Genomic DNA, 23,773 nt, shown 5'->3' with positions numbered 1-23,773 from the left:
GTCAGGACTGGTGCTGGCTCTCTTACTGTAAGTCTCTAATTTAGGCTCTATAACCTCGGAGCATCTAATTCTTCATCTGTTACTTCAAGGTATATAACGTGCGATCCAAGCTGAACCACAGTTAATACCTTGCTGCAAAGGTATTCAAAGCCGTGGGATCTGGCGAAGAGGTAACTCTGTTGTGCTATCTGAAATACCTTATAGCTCCCTTGACACTGTGATCATTCGATTTTAAGAATTAGCTAGCTAGTCCCTAACACAGAAGGAGCAGACTATCTTTTCCTTTCTTGTGAAAACATCACACGTTTTTGTTTCTACTCACCTATCAAACAGGATTAACTTCTTCATAGGTAACTAGTACTTGCCTCAAAGTACCCCTAAGCCTTGTGGAGTAGGAATGGATAATGAAAGAAAAAGATAGCAGCAGCCTGGAGATGGAAATAGCAAAAGTGCATGTTGGTACCACAGATCCATTATTTAGATCCTTTGACAGAACAGAACTGTTCTTTGCTTTGTTTTATAGTTCTATCCTGAAAATAAGACTTGCATATTGCATCTCATTAGGTTTTATCTGCACCTGTACACATTGTACATGCAATAATATCCAAAGGCTTCTGAAGTGTGAAAGACAGGACTTTCAACAATATGAACAGAAGTTTAAAAGACCCTAATACTTTTTTTTTTTTTTAAAGCTCAATTTATCATGTTTATTGAATGATCTGGGAACCAAAAACATTGAAGAAACTAGCAGGAGAATTCAGTATTAGATTCAAAACCTATGAAAATATTTTGTTATTCACTGTAATGTGTTATAAAAAAATCTAGAATGTAATTGTTTTTATACAATCTAAAGATTAAAAATTCATTAGTATGTAAATGACAAGCCATTACAGTAAGAATATAGACTACGTGTTTGTAGCCAATAGGAGTTCCACATGAATCTTAACAGTGACATTTAAAAATGTCTCTGCAAGCCAATCCTCTGCAATATATTTTACCAGTTTCTCTGTAACCCTGGAACATTTTATGATTAGCATCAACAAGCATTGCGTAAATCTACAATGATCCTTGTAAAATCAGGCATTTCAGTTTAATATATTCATGGCTGTGGGAAAATAATGGAAGATTGGCGAGGAGGATTGTAAACACACTCAAGTGACTTGCAGCTGGAGTATAGAAAAACACATATATTGTACTAATCGTTTAGTCTTGTGTGTTTGATAAGTAGAAGATCTGTGTTTAGATAACATAGGCCTGTGATAGATTTAGAGGCACCCCATCGAACACGCTTGAGTTCCCTGCCCTGCTGCGGGAAAGATCAAACCACAGTGGTAAACTACGCCTGCGCGAATCCCTGCTACACAGGCAAGAACAGCAGGTTTAGTGATCCTCTAGCATGGACTGAGCTCCGTGGTGCCTGCATTCCCGCTTGTGCGCCTCTGCCCGGGTGCTGCTTCAGGGGTGCCCCGTTTGGCAAGGTAACAAAAATAAATTTCCTCTTTGCATTTCTTCCATGGTTATGTCCCCGTTACTGCGTCCTGCCTGTGCCGGCTCACACAATGGCTTATTTATGTAACATTGATGTTAACTGCATCTTTTGATCATTTTTAACCTGAAAATATTTGGAATATACAACACATTTTGTAATAAAGTAGCTTCTTTCTTAAAATGTTGAGCTGAAAGTAAGGGATTTAACACTTCCCTGTCTTAATCTCACATGATTCAACAGCAAATGGGCCACTTTGAGATACAACAGTATGTCTTGTTTTTTTTTTAAATACATGTATGGTATACCTTACTTAACAGAAACCCTGATGAGCCTTCGTTTTAGAGTGATCATCTGGCTCCAAAACTTCAGCTGCTTTTACAAGACCTTAAGCAGCTCTACTGACACTCTCTTTTTGGGCCTCTCCATTCTTCATCACCAAAGGGCTGCTAATGGATGAAGGATGGCAAGTGGCTCTGCAGAGCCTACGTGGAAACAGGAAGGTACAGTAAACTTGGGACCATGCACAAAATGTATTTGTAAACAGTCAGGTTTGAAATTGAAGTACTGTCTGTCCTTCTTGGGCTTCACCTTGTATGGTTAAATTTGTTATCAAAAGAGTAAACAAATTAATACGTGCCCCCATTCCTTACCCCACTTCTCACCATCACATATGTCTGGATTCTGCATCATGAAACTGCCCCTTTTTGTAAGACTCATTTTTGGGGTAGCTATCTAGAAGCAAATGTTTTGGAAATAAAAAAACTTGAAGTTTTAGGAAACTTTTAGGAACTTTGGACCTTTTCAGACTTAAAAAGTGTTTCCTCAAGCAATGTGAATGCACTGCACTATCTGTACTTCTCCAGATAGTATCATACCATTAAGTATTAATGTAGTATCAGACATTAGAATGAACCAAAGATAAGGTAATAATTTCCACAAATCACCTGTGTTTTCAGGAAATCTTTCAGAAATAGCGCATCGGGGTAAGCACCAATCAAAGGTGTTTTGGGTTTTTTTTCTTCCATTGACAGATATTTGACAGAAACCAGCTGTCTTTGCTGAACACTTAGGTTACAGTGGAAACTTTTTCAGACAGGAGGAGGTGATAGCGTAAAGATTATAGGAAACTTAAGATTTTTTTTAGGATTATACTTTACTGTGAATAGTCATTTGATATACATATAAAGGACAACAGTTACACGGACAAGTTTGAACTGCCTCCTTAATGAAAAAACACCAGTGTCATTTTAGCTGTAGGAGTTATACTGAGGCAGACATCACTACCTTCTACAAATACTGCACCACTTAATTTTAAGCGAACATCTGACCTTCCGTCCCACTGCCACAGCAACAGAAAGCGGTTAAACGAGTCGACGGTGCTGGCGGGCGCGGTGCCCCCAGCAGTGGCAGAGCCCGCGGCGCGGCGCCGGGGAAAGGCTGCGAGAAGGCGCCAGCCCAGCCGCTAGGTTCGGGTCACACAGGCGGTTTCTCGAAACTGGGAAGTGCCCTCGCTCCCCGCCCCTGCGCGGCCCGGCCCGCCCAGCGCGGCCCCTCCCGGGCCGGCCCCGGGCAGCTCCCGCCCCGCAGCTCTGGGGGTTCCGGGGGCGCCGGACCGGGCCGGGCCGGGCAGGGCAGGGCAGGGCAGGGGTGCTGCGGAGCGGAGCGGGGCGGAGCGCGGCGGCGGCGGGGTCCGGCGCGGCTGGAAGCGCGGCTCGGTGCGGGTCTCCCTGGAGCGGCTCCTCGGCTTTGGGAACGGGTATTGTTTTGCTGTGAATATAAGTGTCTTTACCGTATGGGATTTCTTCTAGGTGGTCCTTTCAGGTATCTATTTTTTTTTTTTCATCACAGGGATGCTTAATGATTAGAAGGGCCGTGTTTTCCAGCTGGGGATTGCACGTCAAGTTAGAAAATGTCTCCTCTCTTCAGCAGAGTAGCTGGCTTGCAAAGACTGGTTTAAGGAGAGATCTTGCTGCCGAGGCCGTCCTGGGAGAGCCCTGCTCGAGAGAGCTGTCAGCAGCGGGCAGGCTTCAGGCCATGGTGGTCCGGTCACCCATCAGTGAAGCGAGCAGTGTTAGACGTGTGCCCTGGTCTCAGCGAGGCTGGATGCCCAGAGTGTGACCTGTTTTTTTTTGTCCCTCAGGTGTTGGGACTCTCAGGTTTTAGGAGAGATGCCTATGTAAGGGGGGAGGGTACCTCTCAGAACAAAATACTTTTATGTCAACTTATAGCTCATTTCATTCCTTCTCTGAAGGCTATTTTGTTAACTTTAGTAGAAAATAACCTGTTTAATTAGATCAACTAGATTACTTTTCAATATACTGTTTCTCTAGCAGTCAAGGTTAAAATCCAGTGGCCGAATAGTCTAATATGATGTGTCGATGGAAAGAAGTGTCGCAAAGCTAGCTAGGGTGAACTAATGCATGCCTCACAGCTATTTGGCTTTCTAAGTCTCGTTTTTGAGTCATAAACCTTCTTGGAAAGGGCCTGGCTTGGTATTTAAATGGCCCCGTGCGTGATGTTTATGCTTGGAGGCTTATGTTAATATGCTCTTGGCAGTATTTTAGTGAGCTGGATAAGAAACGAAACTGATTGTCATGCTAGTATACTGGTTTTTCTGATAAAACCCAGAAGCTTTGTAGTTAACTGAATTAAAATATCTCTAAATCAGTTGCAGCATATCTACTGACGTGCATCAGGGTAACGGAAATGTAGCTGTGTAACGCAGTTCTGAAAATGAGAAAGTGCCTGGAAAGAAACATGGACATCCTGCCATTTCTTAAAAAGGAACAATCTGGGGACATTATTTCCTTACTGTTCCCTGAACTAGAACAGTTATGTTCTGACTTCCTTTGGAACCAGTATTTCCTCGATTTCCTTTCCAAAAGTTTTTGCCTGTCCTTAAATGCCTGGGCTCAAAACTCCTGGAGGGGGAAGAACACTGTGCCTGGGCACCTGGGTGCCTCTGAGGGTTGCTTCCATGTTACCCGTTTAAATAACAATTCAAGAAAGTGAGGAGAAAGTGAGGACCCAGTTGGGTGTGCTGGTGCTGGGTGAGAGGGTTTAGGCTATGGCAGCAGTTGACTGCAACATCTGAGAGCAAAGGGAGAAAGTCTGGGAACACCTATGGATGAGGAGGAAGGCTGGCAATAAGGGTTCTAGATAGTACAACATATAGGGACAGGGTATGAAGAATGAGACTTCTTGACAGGAGTTTCTTTCTCTCGTGAGCAGTACAGCGAATGAGGTGTGGGGGTCTGCTGTCAGCTTGCTAACTCGCAGCTGAACGGCAGCTCTTGGCAGTCGAAGGACTGTGTTTTGTGTGTGTGTGGGCCGGTCCTTTCGTCTTTCATTTCCTCTCTGCGTCAGTGGTTGAGGCTGGAAGCCATGCTGGGGAGTTCAAGTTGTGTTTTTAGGAGAGGCTGCTGGCTGCGTGCAGGGTGGGAGGGCGGGCAGCCCCTGCCTTTCCCACTCCCGGCATGCAGGCACAGCGGGGGGACCTCAGACCATCCAGAGACTGTATTTTGTAAGGGTCGTTCATTATCAGACAGCCGCTTTGCATGAAGCGTCTCCAATTCCCCCAGTGCTTCCTCCCTGCCAGCAAAATCACTTCTGCTTTCCCTTGTGTAAAGCTGAACGCAGGTATGTCCCCTCCTCAGAGAAAAGAGGGTATTTGTATCTCATCTATACTCCCTTTGGGAGAGTGGACCCAGAGCTATGAGTTACTATGGGAATGTCAGGAAAGGCAAGGCTCGTCGGCTTTTGCTGGCACAGGCTCCCTTGCATGGCCCTAACCCAAAATAGCCCCCCAGTGAGGGGTGAGGTGCTGGCAGCTGGAGCCTGGTCCTCGCCCTCCTCTTGCCCTTCTGCACTCCAGCTGGGGGATTTTGGGGAATGTTTGGTCAGCAAATACCTCAGGTAATGTAATAAAATGTGAAGGACCCTTATAATCCTAGCATAATTGGGGTTGGAAAGGATAACCTTTGGAGGTCATTTGGTCTATTCCTCTGCTTAAAGCCAGACTAAATTCAAATTTAGGTCAGATTGCTCAGGGCCTTGTAAAGCTTTTTATAAGATGTTCGCAAAGATATACAGCTGCTTTGTCTGGAACACCATGGCCAGCTTATTCACTCCAATACAACTTTCTCGATTTATGTTGTGAATTCTTCAGGTTGCAGCATGTAGCCAGCGTAGCACAAGGGATTCTGCAGATACTGTTTTTGTTGAACCAAAATTAATTCAGTAATGGACTTCTACTTGCTGAAGAACTTTCTTTTTTTCTTTAATTCTGTGGAATTTTAACTCCACTACAAAGAAATAGCATTCTCCCTCTTTTGTATTAGTGGGAGCTAAATGCAAATACCTTTACTTTTCCCTGCTAAGTAATGTTTCAATGATTGTTCCCTGTATTTATTTTAAAACTGTTACTAGAACTAGTAGCACCTAGCAGCATGTAAAGCCTCATTTTATTAAACTGAAGTGAAAATGTAGGCTTCAAATCGTCGCTTTGTGTAACCTAGGCAGCTGGAACCAGCACATTTCTAGGTGACTGCTCTGCCCATTGCTAGTGTTTCTTGACTGAGGTTTCACCGGATGTGAATTTCCCCATGTGTACCAACATGGCTGAACAATATATTGTGCAATATAAAGGTTGACAGAAGTTGAGGTTTTGTTCCTTGATCCTTTGGTATTTCAGAATTTTATGTTATTTCACAGTCGTTATAAATTACTCAGATGAAAAGCAGGGCGTGACTGACTGTGTTAATCTTGGTGACTGAATTGGAGGTGGTAGAAGGAGTCCAGATAAAAAGGAATAGACGAAAAGAGACAATTTTAATAAAACAAACAATCTTAACTACTCTCTTTAGCATCATGTCTGATGAAATGGGAGTTGAACTTTGTAAAATCTTTGTTGCTTTTCTAGCTATAGAACATACCAACATTTTCTACATCCTAGATTGCACAGTGGCATATATATGTGGTTGTAGGGAGAAAAAAGATTCTGGGCTATTATAAAGCCTTTCTTTTAAATAAATCGCATGATTCTGTCTCTACTCTCCATTTACTGAAGAGTTCATTTGTAATTCTCAGTATTTCACTGAAGTTAAGGTAGCTGGAACATCTCACAGTATAAACTTATAAACTGATCTTTTGCTAGTTTAAATAATGTTTTTTTAATTCATCTTTAATTTGTGCTATTCCTACAAGCTGTAGTTTTGTCAACATATTTTAATGTGGTCATATATTTAACTTGTCAGTCTGTACTATCAACAGCGAGAGCAAGGTTTAAGTTATGTAGTTTAAATGTGTTCTTTCAGATTTTAAAATTAGATGTATAATTTTAAATTATTTCCTATTACTTTTTTTTAACCTGTATTCATATGGGGACCAGAATCCAATTAAAAGTACGTAAAGCAGGATGGTGATTTTGTTAGTAAAGTAGAAGAAAAAATATATTAAAAAAGGAACACTTTAAGACCAATTTTTTAAACAAAGAGTGTGTTGTGTACAAGTTGGGAAGTGAGCTAGATGCCATGTCATCCCAGAACCATTAAACATCCTCCTGTGACATCTGCTTTTACTCTCAGAGTGAAAAGCAGGAAGGAACTGCTTTCAGTTTCAATTTAATTCCCAGCTTTGAATGACCATCTTCATTGAACTGAACTAGTTGGAAGAACTGTAACAGACAAAATATATTACTAGTTTAACTTGAACCGCATTCTTTTTAAAGAATAACTAGGTTTATTGTTTACTTTAAAGCTTTAGATCCTATAAAAAGGAGCTCCTATACCGTTCTTTTTTATATTTCCACTTATGGATCTCCTGGCTATTTTGGACCTCTGTCTTTAATAGAAGTTGCTGTCATTGTCTTCCTTCTCTTGTTACGCCAGAGACTGAAAGGAGTATCTCTCAAGGTTGATGCTGGCATCAGTAAATGTTCTTTCTGCTTTTTTTAAAACTCATTTTGGCAACCCTGGAAGAGTAGAAAGAAAGAGACAAGCAGTTGGCCCTTTCACTCATGATATTCTGCTGTGGAAGCCCACAGGCCTGTGCAAGCCCACCCTTTATTATCATATGGAGACAAAAATTGGATATGTGATATTTAGTAGTACCACTTCAGAAGTGGAAAAGCGTAAAGAACTGAATAGGTGGTAGCATGGCATCACAGCTGCTCCAGGATTTACCCAAGCAGGTTTTGTAGTCAGCATCAATACTCTAAACCAGTTGCTCTGAAATTACTGCAGTAATTTGTTCATATGAATTGCATGATGTTTCTGAATGGCTGCACAATGGAGTCTTGCACTGCAGTGAAATAACTGCACATCCCGATGCTTTCCTCTGAGTTGAGGATGATTTCAGGGTATTTCATGAATGCAGGCATAGATAATTCAGACTTACACTGTGGTGGAGACATAGCCTAGAAAGAAGCTGAGATATTTAAAGCTTGTGTTTGTAATTCAGCTTTCTCATATGGTTTAGACGGGCAAGTACCTTTCATCAGTAGTAAAGAATTTTGAATAACTCTTGTGTGAAATTATATATTAAAAAAACCATGAAATAAAAATGTTGTTTTGCAGAACAATTATAAGCAGATCCACAGCAATGCAAGGTGAGTAAAATAAAAACAAAATGTCATCTTTTATTAATATGAAAGATAGCATGGGTCCTTCCAAGGTGTTCAAGCAATATTAGCTTAGCTATTATTTTACCTTCTAATTTTATAAAATAGGTATGAATGTTTTAAATTGAAATTATTTACATTTTAAAATGAAATCATTTACAAAACATATAGCTTACATTTTCAGATCTTGATTTCTGAAGTTAAATAATTAAATCATCTTGAAATTCAAGTTATTTCTGCTTACAAACTGAACTTGGTAAATGTTTTTAAATCCATAACCCTCTGAGTCTGCTGGTGAGGCATTAGAATAGTCCTAACTTGAAGAAATTGGGGGAAAATGTTTTATATAGTGGAAAATGGCTCATTACCAGTCTGTTCTGTACAGGAGGGCAGCCTGTCAGTTCTTGGGCAATTCTTTGAATTAAAGCCTCCTTCTAAATATAATCGAACAAAGGCACCTCTGCTCCAGACAGAGAGTGAATTGACCCTGCTTGAGCAGGATTTGGACTAGGTGATCTCAAGAGGTCCCTTCCAAGCAAAATGATTCTGTGATTCTGTCACATCTTCATGACATCATGTGCAATACCTGCCTTTTTTCTGCAGTTTAAGGATCAGAACTCCTTTAAGTTCCAGTAAGACGTTTATTATTTTGAATAAATACAAGCTTGTTATACAGTTTTTGCTATACAGAAAACAGTTACTTAATTTTCTTGTATATCTACCTGAAAAAGGAGGCAATGTTTTGGATCCTTCACCCTAGGGTAGGAGGAATCGAGCAATACTCAAAGTGTATGTTCCACTCTTCCAGCACATAAACCTGCCCCAGCGACTGGATTTTCAAACGCTAACTATGAGCCAGGAAGTCAAGTCCCCTATGGCCACCCACAGTATGCACCTGGGACTTACCAAGGTAGGCTGCTTGGCTACAAATCTGCTGTATCAGGAAATAAGCACGGGAAGTAGGAGGTTTCACTAGGGTGACCAGCTCTTATTTACTTTCCTGCTGTTTATTCTGTACAGTTTCTGTTAATTTCTGTTTTGCTGAAAAGTCATCTTCCGTCCTTCTTGGTGCTACTTGTTAGCGTGTGGTGAGCAGTACCAACAGTGGTAGAAGTTAAAAATGTTGGATGTTCCTCAGTGGTCACTGTGGGGAGTTTGTTAGAGAGGTGTTACTGATGCAAAGCAATTAATGTGTGGCAGCTTCTTGCTGATGATCAGATTTTTTAATTAACATGTTATTTCAGTTTTTCACTTTATTTCTCTCTAGAAATCCAGAACTGAAGAAAAGAACTATTTTCCCCTTGCAGTTCTGCTGGTCCATGTATTCTGTTCCTGTTTCCTACTCTGTCGCTGTACTTTGCACATGGTTATACCTTATACTTGCACTCATTTGCTTTTCTCCTCTTCTATCTCACTTTCTGCCCCATATTCAAAATGCAGCACTCCTAAATAGCTTCTCATGTTCTGGCAACTAACTGCTTTCTGAAGAACCAAATCACAATGAGCAATATCTAACAATCAGGCTCAAAGAATAGGTTACAGATAAAATGCAAAGAGTTTGGCCTAAGTTACCGTGCTGTTCCTAATTCAAAAATTGTGTACCTTGTGGCAAGGCAATCTAAGGTCTGCAAGTACAGGTAGCTTCAGCAGGGAATGAGCACGTGCTGCCTGTGCGGTGAAGGTCAGGGGAGCATTTTTCGTTTTGAATAATTGTATGCGCATACACTTACACACAATAGCAGTAGATAGTCAATTTCTGTGCAAAGCTTGTGCTCAGACATAAAAGTGATTTTGTATTTGTTGTAGTTTAGCCGCAGCCGGCAACTAAGCACCACGCAGCCACTCACTCCCTCCCGCACAGTGGGATAGGGGAGAGGGTCGGAAGGGTAAAAGTGAGAAAACCTGTGTGTTGAACTAAAGACAGTTAATAGGTAAAGCAAAAGCCGTGCATGCGCAAGCAAAGCAAACCAAGGAATTCATTCCCCACTTCCCATGGGCAGGCAGGTGTTCAGCCATCTCCAGGAAAGCAGGGCTCCATCACCCATAACGGTTACTTGGGAAGACAAACGCCATCACTCTGAATGTCCCCCCCCGCCTCCTTCTTCCTCCAGCTTTATACGCTGAACATGATGTCATATGCTCTGGACTATCCCTTGGGTTGGTTGGGGTCAGCTGTCCCAGCTGTGTACCCTCCCAAATCCTTGTGCCCCCCCAGCCTGCTCGCTGGTGGGGTGGGGTGAGAAGTAGAAGAGGCCTTGGCTCTGTGTGAGCACTGCTCAGCAATAACAGAAACATCCCTGTGTTATCAATGCTGTTATCAGCACAAATCCGAAACATAACCCCATCCTAGCTCTTATGAAGAAAATTAACTCTATCCCAGCCAAAACAAGCACATTCTCCACCCCATATTCCATACCATTTACATCATGCTCAGGTCTCACGCTATCCAATACATTCTCATTACCCACCACCACTCCTTCCCATCCTTTGATACAATACACAGATATCATTCCCTTTGTCAATGGACCACCCCTGTGAAATGTCTGTAAAATGTCTATAAATGTCCACAAAATGTCCTTTGATTTCATTTAGTCCATGACTTTGGGCTCCATCTGTTATGGTGGTCACTCAGGACAGGAGAGGTGGTGTGTTGTGTGGAGTTACTGGACACCAAAGCCAGCTCAGGTCGAGCCACTGCTGCACTCGCACTGCTTCTTGTAAGGCTTGTCCTCCATTGGTTCAGGTGGTTCCTGCTATACTAATTCCTATAACATGCAACTCAAATCCTGGGTTACAACAATTTAAAGGTATATCCATTACAATCTCCACCCCTGGTCCCTTTGGACCAGACCATAGGGTTTAACATTGCAATGAACTCCTCCCCTTGCCCCTGCTCTGGCTTGGACTAATCCCCAGACTGCAGTCCCTTAGGGGTGCACCTGCTCCAAGTGGAGCTTTATCTATGAGCCACAGTCTCTCCGGGATTATACCTGCTGTGGCATAGACTTATTCACAGCCACAGTCGCTTTGAGGTGCACCTGCTCCAGTGTGGCCTTCTCCATGGGCCACAATGCCTTCAGAGGTATACCTGCTCCAGCGTGGCCTTACCCACAGCCACGGTCCCTTCCGAAGTAAACCTGCTCCAACATGGCCTTGCCCATGGCTGCAGTCCCTCCAGGGGTGTAGCTGCTCTATTGTGGGCTTATCCGTGGCCACACGCTTTGAGGTGCTTCAGCATGACCTCACTCACAGCTGTCGTGAAATGGAGTGGTTTGGACCACTGTAAAGAATCCCTTCCAATGGTATTAGCAAAAGAAAAATGATTTAATAGGAATTTATATAAAAGCTTGACTTCACAGAATTTGATGGCAAGGTTCACTCTATTACTTAATACATGGATGAAATGCACATGGGAAAATTAAGTTAGAATCAGACTAAAATTAGGTATACAGAGACTGAAAACACAATAGGTTTAAAAGAAAAATATACAAAGAAAAATTGAGTTAGAATTGATTTCTTGTAATTTGTACAGAGATCGGGAATGTAAAAAGGGTAAGGGAGACCCTCCCGTTGAGTCACGTGGTTCAGAGAAGACCCCCTTGCTTTCTAAACTCCTGTTGGAGTCTTGGTGGGGCTGGATCAACTCCTAGTCCCAGACTTGGTCAACGGTGTATATCTAAAGGGATTATGAGTATAATAGCAGCCTGAGATTCATTGACAATTGAATAAAGTTCACAACAGTAATTTAAGTATAGATTTGAAAAGCAGTAACTTGTAATCTACTTGCTATAGAATATTCAGGTTAGTACACACCCACATGCATAAAGGCACTAAGAGATATACATATGAGCAAGTAAAAGAGGTACACCTGTTAAAAATTCCCCTCAAGTTCAGTGAAAATATTCACGTTGAATGCTTTGGCATCTTTCTCAACGGGCGAAGTGTTGAGCCTCAAGGAGTGGAGAGTATCAGCTCAAGTCTTGTCGGCTTTTGGCAACAGACCTCTGATCTTCACAAACAGAAAAGTTTGTGAGCTCCAAGAGGTGTCCCACTCAGAGGGAGATGCTGGCCACAGCCTGCTCCAGTCCAGGAGAGCTCAAAGGGTCTCACTTAGTACCGCTTATAGGTTCGGGAGATGATTTGCTTTAGTCATTAACAAATTACTGGGATTTGTACCATTTCACGTGAGTTACGATTCAGATCATAACTCAGGAAGGCTCTGGGGCTGTCAGGGAATGACTTAAGATTCAGATACGGGATGCTCCAAGGTTGTCAGGGAAGAGCTGGGATGTCTCTAGGTTGTTATGAGAGAACTAGTTATCTCTACTTTCGTTTTTTGTTTTCACTGGACAGCAGGAGTCCTTGAGACAGTCAGCATGACTCCCTATCTTAGCTGTGTAAGAGTTCCTGATACAGTCAAGGGATGCTTCACCGCCCGACTCGTTACACTTATGCTAAGGCCTAGCGAGACTTCCCGAGTTCATAAATCAGCCCAGAGAGGGGGAAGAAATGCACCACCACAACAGCCACTCATGTTTCAAGTTGTACCTGCTGCAGCATGGACTTAGCCACAGCCACAGATGCTTCAAGGTGTACCTTCCCCAGTGTGGTCTTATCCTTGGGCCACAATCCCTTCAGAGGTGTACCTGCTGTGGCACAGGCATAACCATGGCCACAGATGGTTTGAGATGTACCTGCTCTGGTGTGGGCTTGTGCACGGCCACAGATGCTTTGGGTGACCTGTTCCCATGCGGACTCATCCACAGGTCACAGTCCCTTTGACTCAAATTCACACTGTAGTTCCAGCTTGTCCAGTACAGTAGTGCAGAAACAGCAGTGACGCCCTGGCCATCTGTCAGCTCAGGCACATTGCCGTTGCTTTTATCAAAATGTTCGCAGGCACAGCAGGGTAAGACGATAAGCAGTACAGCAGCACAGCAAACAGCGAAAGCAAAAAGCAGCCACTAATGAGCACTAGGCTCTAATATGCAGTAAGGCAAGCAAGCCCCATGGCAAGCACAGAAGCCCGTCAATTAATAGCTAAACAGCAATAACAACTATAAATTTGATCTAGCACATTCCAAGCAAATCTGTTGTTATCTCGAATCCTTCAAGCCTCATGTTGGGCACCAAAAAGGACTGTTGTCATTTAACCCCAGCCGACAACTGAGCACCACGCAGCTGCTCGCTCACTCCCTCCCAGTGGGATGGGGGAAGAGAATCAGAAGGGTAAAAGTGAGAAAACCCATGGGTTGAGATAAAGACAGTGAATAGGTAAAGCAAAAGCCGCGCACCCAAGCAAACCAAGGAATTCATTCCCCACTTCCCGTGGGCAGGCAGGTCAGCCACCTCCAGGAAAGCAGGGCTCCATCACCCATAACGGTTACTTGGGAAGACAAATGCCGTCACTCCGAACGTCCCCTCCTGCCTCCTTCTTCCTCCAGCTTTATACGCTGAACATGATGTCATATGGTCTGCAATATCCCTTGGGTCAGTTGGGGTCAGCTGTCCCAGCTGTGTCCCCTCCCAAATCCTTGTGCCCCCCAGCCTGCTCGCTGGTGGGGTGGGGTGAGAAGCAGAAAAGGCCTCGGCTCTGTGTGAGCACTGCTCAGCAATAACAAAAACATCCCTGTGTTATCAATGCTGTTATCAGCACAAATCCAAAACATTGCCTCATACCAGCTCCTATGAAGAAAATTAACTCTATCCCAGCCAAAACCAGCACAGTATTCCATAATGGTGGATCCTTCTCTGGGGTGAGTGATCCTGCCACCCACAAGTTTTAAGCCACAGCTGTTTACATCACCTGAGGTACTGTCCTGCTTATGGCCAGAGAGTGAGCTTTCACGTGGTATAGTCCATGTATTGTAATGTAATATGAAACATTGGTGCTGAACTGATTTAGGCTAAAGATAAGCCTACAAGTCATTGTCTCGAACTATTTGTCTTTGTACAGCTCTACAAAAATACTCTTTGTGGCTTCTGCTTTGTGCTTGCTTCTGAGTAAAATACAAGGTTCCTCTGCATCAGATTGAAAGCCTATCTGCCTACCAGGAAAATATTAAATGAGGGAAAAAATACAGTTCTTGTTCTGTAACTTTCAATAGCAACTTCAGCAGCTTCAGCTACAAGGTCATAAAACATCTTTGTAGCACAGGCCGTGTTGCTGCAAGCAAGGCAGGGCTCTGTGCACAGCCCCAGGGATGCGGGATGGGTTGTGAGCAGTGCTGCGTGTGCCAGCTGGTGGGGTGCTGAGCATGTAGACCCTGAAGAGCTTCATCAGAGCTTGTGTTTCCAATTGAGCGCTAGCTGGAGAAGACTTACTTGGCATTCACAACATGTGGAACTATTTCTTCCTTTACTACACACCTCCTGCATGAAGGAGTTTTCCTGAGTTTTGAAAGAGAATCCATTAAACAGACGAGATCACACTCATCTGGTTTGAAAACTGCACATGAACTTTGCTAAAAGGATATTTCCTATCACATAAGTAGAAGGTGTAATTCCAGGAAAACTTTGTCTTAGAATTCCTCATTTGCTCAACTGACAACTTGTAAACACCAATACTTTTCATGTATTTAAGGTATTCTGTCTTCTCTACTTAGAAATAACCTTCATTTATTTATTTCTAATTTTTGAATTGCCTATCTTTATGTGAATAAAATTGCTGCTATATTCAAGAATGATGCATTTATTTATTTTGTTTGGTTTTGTCTGGAGGGATTAGAACTTCCCAATCCAGTGTAACTTCCTTCACGAAGGTTGTAGTATTCATAACTGAAATATATTGTAGGTATAAGGATCTTCATGGTTCAAAATGGTGAATGAATTAATCTTTTGAAGATCCATGGGACAATTCTTTTCCAACATCTAACTTTCATAACTGCATCTCTCCTACCACCCTAGGTGTCGCAGGCATGGGGAGCTATGGCTTCCAGGTACAGGCCATGGGAGTCCCAGCTGGACTTGCTGTTCCACCCATCCAGAACCAGCCCATTGTGAAGGAGGGGACTATCTGGATGCCTATCCCTCCTTCTCTTCCCAACTGCCCTCCTGGACTGGAATACCTCACACAGGTACCTGCACCCTTCCTCCTTCCCCAGAGAACAGGTATTCACCTGAGAAGCAGCCTGCATCCATCAAGAAAGCTAAGAAAAGCATCTGGCTTTTGCAGCTCCGTGGGTTGCTGCTTTTGGGCTGCTAAGTGAAGTCTTTTGTAATGTGATTGATGCATGTTTGAGTGTGGAGGTGCCTGTTATGGCTGCAGCACTTCACAGAGTGCTCTCCTGCCAAGTGAGATGCTAAAGGACTGGGGGCACAGGTCTATCATACATCCTTCTGATTTCTGAAGCTACTGTTTGTGAGATGTAATGTGAATTGGCAAGGTGTATATAATATATATGTAATATGGGCAACTGTAGCACATTAGAGGTGCTTAATTTTCTACATGATGCTTTCTTCACACCTCTTCATAATGTTGTTAGGAGAGGCGCTAGTCAGACTTCACAACGTGGAGGATGCTAATAGCAAAATAAGAATTGTTTCCACATTGCAGACTATGTCGTTGTACTGTAAAAGTACAGTTCATCTCATCACTAGGAGCAAATATCAAGGCTTAACACTGATGTACTGTTGCCAGTTTTGCAAACTGCTCGGAAAAAAAAAAAAGGCATCAGTGAGGAGAGGCTGACTTTTCCCGAGTTTCACTTAGAGCTGAGCAGTAGCTGAGCTTCTGCTCTAAAATTTCTCAGTTTCCTGCTTTTGTCTGTATGGACTCCTGATATCCCAGGCATCTGGGATATGTGGTGTCAGAGGATCTGTCAGGCTTTGTAGCTGAGCTACCGAGTCCTGAAAGGAGCACAGGCACATTAGCCCTGCATGCTTGTAACCAGGCTAGCTTGGCTACAACTTCTGCCATCTGCTCTGGTGCTCTGAAACACTGTTCTACTAAACTGACAGAGAACAGGGCAGGGGGGATGTGAGCAACTTCCACAGCTTTACCAGTAGATGATCTGCCTTTAGACAAAGTATTGATCAATAAATCTGCATTCTGAAATGAAACAGCAATGCTTCTTAAAACCAGATTTCTCTTAGTTACAACTTGTTAACTATTTATTCTGTTTAATTTTTCAACCACAAACAGATTGACCAGATATTAATTCATCAGCAAATTGAACTTCTTGAGAGTAAGTGAAAAGTATTTATAACAGAGAAATGTTTAAATCTAATAATCCCAAGAATGGTAAAATTTAGACTTTCTTTGATACTACGTATTTAAGGTGGATCACCACCTTTCTTTTTCCTGCCTCTCTTATCTGTCTCAATTCCTGCAGAAGTTGTGGAGGAAAGGAAGGAGAAAATAGGAGAGCAAAGGATTTTAAGCAGGTTCTGTATCTTAAAAGATACATAGCAATGCGACGGAATAATCTTGGTAGCTATTTATAGCTGAAGTCGCACATTTCCCATGTTATTCATTCACATGATTTCTACTTGCCTCTCTTCCCTACTTGAAGGGCGTCTTTTCTGTCCTCTCTTACTCCATCTAATTCCATAGACTGGCATGCGGCTCCGATCTCGTTTCCAGGCAATTCTGCTGTTTTACTGAATTGAACTGCTTGCTTTCTGCTCCCCTCATTCCGTTCACTTTAAGAATATCAAAGTCATGTTGTGTCTTTCAAATAGAAGAAATAAGATGGACCGTCCATCTCAGCTGACACCTAATGCTGCTGCGTTTTCTTTCCATAATGCTTCAAAGAGTACTTTCATTTGTTAGAGAAATTAATCAAAATTTCTGTCCTGGCTCTTGTTGTTTTCTATTTGTGCTGCCGTGAATCTTGACTGTGAGGCTTTTTTTGTGGCCTTCTCATTCTGAACGTATTTGTGCCCGCTAGAGCCCTTTTCTTGCTTCACCCCCAAATACACAAGTTTCTTTAGTTCTCATCCCTTCAGCTCTTCCCTGGGAATCTTTCATGCTGTGTTATTTATAATTGTGGTGCTTGCTCTGGCAGTAGGTGTCTGTGTCTGGTGGGAGGGGACTGATGGACATCTCCATGCTCTTTCTGTGTTGCTGCATTCATGGTGTCTTCTCCTCTCTGAACTTCTCTGTCAGGCTTCTGTGCTTGAGGGTCCTTCCCCACCACTTTCCTTCGCCTGTAGCTGCCTCTGACAGACTGTGAGTGAGGCCTGCCTTCCCAAAGGGTAGCTTTAGAGTTAGCATGGTGACTTTTCTGACCAGATGCACCTCAGAAATTTAACAGTTCTGTTCCTTTTTTTCAGTTTTGACTGGCTTTGAAACAAACAACAGATATGAAATCAAGAATACACTGGGGCAAAGGGTGTACTTTGCAGCAGAGGACACTGACTGCTGTACCAGGAATTGCTGTGGGCCATCACGACCCTTCACCATCCGGATTATAGACAACCTGGGCCATGAGGTGATAACGCTGCAGAGACCCCTCCGGTGTTCTTCGTGCTGCTTTCCCTGCTGCTTACAGGAGGTGAGTTGCTCCCTCTTGCCATCTTCCCTCACATGGGACATGGTCCACCTGTGCAGTTTTAAGATGAGGTTGTCTTGAATCAGGAGGTGAGGTGAAACAAGTCAGGTTTTGTCTGTAAGTTGTAGGGAAAGAGATCTGTGGGATTTGTGCATGGGGTCTCCTTGGTCTGGGAAGAAGCTAGTGTGCTGCAACACTTAGGTTTGCTCTGGCCACTTCTGATTATGGTAATGAAAAATTTGATTCAACAGCATGTCAGGGAACTCGTGGATAGTGCTGAAATCTGTGCTGGAGATGGACTTGTGGTGTAAGAGTTGGGCAACGGTTTTCATAAAATAACAGCTAGAGTTTTCACTATACTGCTGTGAAAGCTGTAGTGAAATTCAACACATGAAATGATGAGCTTTTTTAATATTAAAATAATTATGGGGTGATGCAACTTCTGAAGCCTCAAATCTGAGCCTACTCAGAATTCTTACTGAGGGATTTGTAGTAGCTGCATCCTGCGATGTCTTCACTGAATGCTTTGAGGATGCTCACAGCCTTTCCTTTACAAGACTTTAATCTTTCTACTGTAGATACATACCTTGCTTGCTCCACAGCCTTAGGAGGATCTTATTGTTTTCAGTGAAGGCAAAAGTTGCAATTTGTGTGTAGTTTTCTGAAAATGTTCACAGAAAATCCCATGCAGCTTCATGCATTGGAAAACCAGGTTGTTGTGGAGAAAACTAGTGTTTGGTTTGTGTGCTGGTGTGGATTTTGTCTAACAAGTATATCAAAGCATGAACATTCACGTGGCGATTTTCTTTTTCCTGTGAAGCTGGAAGTTCAGGCACCTCCAGGAACACCAGTCGGTTATGTTGTCCAGAACTGGCATCCCTGCCTACCCAAGTTTACCATTCAAGATGAGAAAAGAATGGATATACTGAAAATTATTGGCCCATGTGTTGTCTGCAGCTGTTGTGAAGACATTCATTTTGAGGTATGCAATGCTAAACATTGTTTGTTTGTATCTTCTTTCAGATAGTAGTTTGATAGTAGTTTGTTGCTGACTTATTACCTGTCAACTGAACTGTAGTATATATTAAGTAATTAGTACATAATCTTTTAATGCTAGTGTAATCACTTCACTTCTCTAGATATCTAGATTACCCTAGATAAGCCAGATAAACTTCAGAAATGACATCTTAGAGCCATTCATCAGTGATCAGTGAGACTGATTCTCTGTGGTTGCACACGAATCTCTTAATTGAAATATTTAGCAGCAAAATCTTTTTGAATCTATTATGTTAGGCCCTAACAAAAAAACTTTATTCTTAGCTGTATTGGGTATTTATTAAAATGACTTCCTACAACCACTCATCTAATCATTTAATAATCATTCAATGACCAAGTAAATCAAGATAATTTAGACCTAAAATATAGATTTGAATGACTGAAGAGTTACACCTTACACTGAAAAATAATAGTGATTAACGCATCATTATTTTCATACACATTAAGTGGTGGATAGAATCACAGAATCATAGAATCGTTTAGGTTGGAAAAGACCTTTAAGATCATCGAGTCCAACCATTAACCTAGCACTGCCAAGTCCACCACTAAACCATGTCCCTAAGTGCCACATCTACACGTCTTTTAAATACCTCCAGAGATGGTGACTCAACCACTTCCCTGGGCAGCCTGTTCTAGTGCTTAACAATGCTTTCGGTGAAGAAATTTTTCCTAATATCTAATCTAAACCTCCCCTGGCGCAAGGCCACTTCCTTTTGTCCTATCGTTTGTTACCTGGGAAAAGAGACTGACACCCACCTCGCTACAATTTCTTTTCAGGTAGCTGTAGAGAGCAATAAGGTCTCCCCTCAGCCTCCCTTCCTCCAGACTAAACAGCCCCAGCTCCCTCAGCCGCTCCTCATAAGACTTGTGCTCCAGGCCCCTCACCAGCTTTGTTGCCCTTCTCTGGACACACTCCAGCACCTCCATGTCTTTCCTGTAGTGAGGGGCCCAAAACTGAACACAGTACTCGAGGTGCGGCCTCACCAGTGCTGGGTACAGGGGGACGATCACTGCCTTGCTCCTGCTGGCCACACTATTTCTGATACAGGCCAGGATGCTGTCGGCCTTCTCAGCCACCTGGGCACACTGCTGGCTCATATTCAGCCGGCTGTCGACCAATACCCCCAGGCCCTTTTCCAGCAGGCAGCTTTCTGGCCACTTTTCCCCAAGCCTGTAGCATTGTATGGCGTTGTTGTGACCCAAGTGCAGGACCCAGCACCTGGCCTTATTGAACCTCGTACAATTGGCCTTGGCCCCTCAATTCAGCCTGTCCAGATCCCTCTGTAGAGCTTTCCTACCCTCGAGCGGATCAACCCTCCCTCCCAACTTGGTGTCATCTGCAAACTTACTGAGGGTGCACTCGATCCCCTCATCCAGATCATTGATAAAGATATTAAAGAGAACTGGCCCCAATAGCGAGCCCTGGGGAACACCACTTGTGACCGGCCGCCGACTGGATTTAACTCCATTCACCACCACCCTTTGGGCCCGGCCATCCCGCCAGTATTTTACCCAGCAAAGAGTACACCCATCCAAGCCATGAGCAGCCAGTTTTTCCAGGAGGATGCTGTGGGAAGCAGTGTCAAAGGCTTTACTAAAGTCTAGGTAGACAACATCCACAGCCTTTGCTCATCCTAAGCAGGTCACCTTGTCATAGGAGGAGATCAGGTTAGTCAAGCAGGACCCGCCTTTCATAAACCCATGCTGACAGGGCCTGATCACCTGGTTGTCCTGTACGTGCCGTGTGATGGCACTCACGATGATCTGCTCCATAACCTTCCCCAGCATCGAGGTCAGACTGACAGGCCTGTAGTTCCCCGGATCCTCCTTCCGGCCTCAGACTGACAGGCCTACTAGATACACTAGTCTACCATTTAATACTTAAAATGATGTTGCAAATAGTTGCTAAAGCAAATTTGGTATCATTTTATTTTGGGGACTAGTCTTTCACATGACCCTGAAGACTGGCTCTAACTTTAGGAAACATAATGTTGACAAAAGGCTAATCTCTGCTTCGCAACAGAAGAATGTAATTTGTTTAATTTTCACTTGAGCAGTTCCTGATACATGGCAGGATAAACTAATTCGCTCTCTTGGCTAAAAGACAACACTTCCAGCAGAGTGTGTGTGTGTGTGTGCGGTAGCTGTCTTCCAACACCATTAAAGCATTGAACTTCACAGTCAGGTTTAGAATTAAGTTCATGTCTGCGCTACTTAAGACTGACTTTCTGATAGTCAAGGTTGCCTTTTGGTACAAACAGTTGCATTCAATGGCTGCATCAATTCAAATAACACAACCTGAAGCTTTCAAATGGATCTATCATGAAAAGGATTTGGGAATATTATGAATGACAGATTTGATGTTGTTCTTTTAATTTTGTATTAAACTAGGTGAAGTCTGTGGATGAGACTTCTACTGTTGGGAGGATTTCTAAGCAGTGGACTGGGTTTTTGAAAGAAGCCTTTACAGATGCAGATAACTTTGGAATCACATTCCCAATGGACCTTAATGTAAAAATGAAAGCTGTCATGATCGGTGCTTGTTTCCTTATCGTAAGTCTGTCATTCACTGATACTTGAATATGAACTCATCTCCATGTTCAAGTTGTGCTGATAAAAGATTTGACTCTGAGCTCCTTGAAGTGGGTGACAGCTTGTTGTGAACTTCCTGTGTGTAAGACTAACCATGGAGGGCAACAAAGAAATTATTTCAGATAGTAAGCTTATTCTAGACTACATGAAGCGCTAACTATATTTAAGCAGAGCTTCATACGTGATGGGACTGAGAAACCTTGTAAAGGAAAGGCTCCAGACAGACTCATGTTTTTGTGGATGGGGAGACCAGAAAAATGAAGATCAGCAGCAGCCAAGAGACCCATCCAGAGCCAGAGCAGCCTGCTGAGCTGGTGAACTGGACAGCTGAATGCTGCAGCCAGTTCCTCCTGACTCTCCTTTTTGGAAGCATGTGAAGCACTGAGCTGAGCTGGATTAAATGCTCTCAGAGGAGTAATTTTCAATGGGGGGGACTTCTGTGGAGGCAAGGCACATCTAACTCGATACAGGGCTTTTCAGCTGCACTCTGACTCCGTCATGTCAAATACTGCAGCGCGGCTCACTTTGCTCTTTGAAAACAGTGTGTGACACACTCGTGTTTCCACTTACCTGTGCAATTCAGCATCAGGTACCATTTCAAAAAGTGCTTCTGTGCTGGCAGAGCTGCAGAGGAGGAGGAAAGGGGCATGTGAAGCACCATGAGTTTGGAAAGTTCTTACCAGCTTCTAACAAACAGCCCCGTGCATGAACCAGGTTTTCCTTAGCTGTGCATATTCGTGTGCTACCATGTGCATGAAGTACAGCATTAGTGAGTGCGAGCAACCCAGGACTCCAGACACAGAAAATGGGGCCCCCAGATGTAAACTAAAGATAGTGACCATTATGATGGACACCAGTTTGAGGTGAAATTGAGGGGACTGAGTCAGGTTGAACAAAGCCAGGGCAGGAGTCCTGAGTAAAGGAAGCATAGCTTTGGCTAGTGATAGTTTAAAGTTTCCATGTAGGTCTTTCACCACCTCTTTCTCTCTCTGTGGGTGTCCTATTCTGACAGAACCCAGGTGATGGGAGGGTGGAGAGAGGTGCCCCCACCTTCTTATCATTTGAGGTTTCCGAGAGGAAGGTGCTCTGAATAGCTTGCAAAGCAACCAGGAGATCTCTGAACTAAGAATCACATTTAAGAAGTATTTGTTTTGTTTGCTTTTTGGTTCCTTCTTAGGACTTCATGTTTTTTGAGCATGCTGGTGATAACCAACAGCGAACAGGAGTTTGGCAATGAAATCTATAACTTTTATATAGAAGGAAGAAGAACATAAATCTCCCAACTTTCCAGCGGATTGCAGAGCTCCAGTAAGAATGTGAGGAATGTACATCTTGTGCTTGTAGTTATATTTCTATAAACTAAAAGCTTTATGGTCTTTTTTTTTTTTTTAACAATCTGATGAAATACTTTGTAGTATTCAAATAAGAACCCTTTGTCTGTACAGATCAATTTATAGAAATATATAGCAACCTTTTTTTCCAAGAAATTTGGAATTGTAAAATAAATACTCATAGTTACTTTGGTTCCTAAAAAAAGAGGACTACTTTTATATTCGATAGTAATATAAGCAGTGAGCCTAATAAAGAGGTCCTGGTCTTTTCCTCTGTATCCTTCTTTGGTAGTTTTGCCTTGGTGTCACATTCTGTTGTTTCCAACTTCTTAACAGATATATACCTTCAAATCAAAGTAATCTATGTGAACAGAACTATCAGAAATCACTGTAAAATTGTATTAATTAGCAATAAATCTGCTGTCAAATATGACTCCTTTACTGTAACTTAGTTTCATAATTTGCATTGTTTTGAAACTTAAGGCTTTGATTTTCACCAACAGGAGTTAGAGGAGACAGGAAATATAAAAGCCTGTGGTTGCTTCTGTTTAATAATCCTTTAGTAATTGCTTTGTGCATGAGTGTGTTTCTTCCTGAGGCAAGGAAAAACTAGTTAGTTACTTTCTAGTTTCTCCAGTCCTCTTTCCTCTTCATTTAGTCCATGGTTTTCACAGATTGTAAGTAAGTCTGTCTGTAGGTGTGAGGGCACAGGAATAATAAACAGAACAATTCCACTTCAAAAGCAGATGCATGAAATGGCAGGTCTATTTCTTAGCATTTATAGCTTTATTTAAATGTGCAAGCAATGGATAAAATTGCAATTTCTTACCCCAGCTTCACACAAGCATGTGCATATAGTGTTCTTGGGAACCAGCTATGGGGAGAGGTCCTTGCCAATATTTTCGGTTGTATTCTAATTCTCCTAAAGATTCCTTTTGTTCAGTATTTTCAATTTATTGATTGCTCCTGGCCAGTCAAAAAGCAGAGGAAAAGTGGAGTGCCATTGCTGCTATGTAGCTGGACTCTCTTTGATGTTATAAGAATTGTACAAACTTGTGACAACAATCTATACTGTTCTGAAAGTCTTTAAAACTGTGTATTATGCCTTGTTAAAGTTAGCTTCTGCTGCTGAAGACAAAATTCCTTGAATATGGTGTCTTTAATAATAGGGATTGCTGGAGGTGCATTTTTG

General features: G+C 42.7%; 1 protein-coding gene across 2 annotated transcripts; it reads left to right on the top strand.

Moving 5' to 3' along the window:
• Positions 1 to 3,163: 3,163 nt before the first annotated feature.
• On the top strand, positions 3,164 to 23,014 carry LOC128149625 (phospholipid scramblase 1-like). Of its 2 annotated transcripts, XM_052805047.1 has the most exons (9): positions 3,164 to 3,310; positions 8,065 to 8,096; positions 8,917 to 9,018; positions 15,015 to 15,184; positions 16,252 to 16,294; positions 17,385 to 17,605; positions 18,423 to 18,584; positions 21,050 to 21,211; positions 22,428 to 23,014. In XM_052805047.1, the coding sequence occupies exons 1-9, from the start codon at positions 3,282 to 3,284 to the stop codon at positions 22,485 to 22,487; spliced, it is 981 nt and encodes a 326-aa protein (XP_052661007.1). In that variant the 5' UTR covers positions 3,164 to 3,281; the 3' UTR covers positions 22,488 to 23,014. The 2 variants fall into 2 exon arrangements, with proteins under 2 accessions (XP_052661007.1, XP_052661009.1); XM_052805049.1 differs by lacking the exon at positions 8,065 to 8,096 and having other exon boundaries at positions 3,189 to 3,245.
• The last annotated feature ends 759 nt before the right edge of the window (positions 23,015 to 23,773 follow it).

The sequence above is a fragment of the Harpia harpyja genome, chromosome 12, assembly GCF_026419915.1.
Source record: "Harpia harpyja isolate bHarHar1 chromosome 12, bHarHar1 primary haplotype, whole genome shotgun sequence".
In the NCBI taxonomy this organism is placed as follows: domain Eukaryota; kingdom Metazoa; phylum Chordata; class Aves; order Accipitriformes; family Accipitridae; genus Harpia; species Harpia harpyja.
Note: the sequence above shows the minus strand (reverse complement) of the source record. Positions and strands in the feature narration are given on the sequence as shown.

Bases quoted from the DNA above. Each gene is read 5' to 3' on its own strand.
- LOC128149625 (XM_052805047.1), top strand. From the start codon at position 3,282: ATGGGATTTCTTCTAGGTGGTCCTTTCAG. The intron at 3,311-8,064 runs GTATCTATTTTT...GTTGTTTTGCAG, and splicing joins CTTCTAGGTGGTCCTTTCAG to AACAATTATAAGCAGATCCA. The intron at 15,185-16,251 runs GTACCTGCACCC...AACCACAAACAG, and splicing joins GACTGGAATACCTCACACAG to ATTGACCAGATATTAATTCA.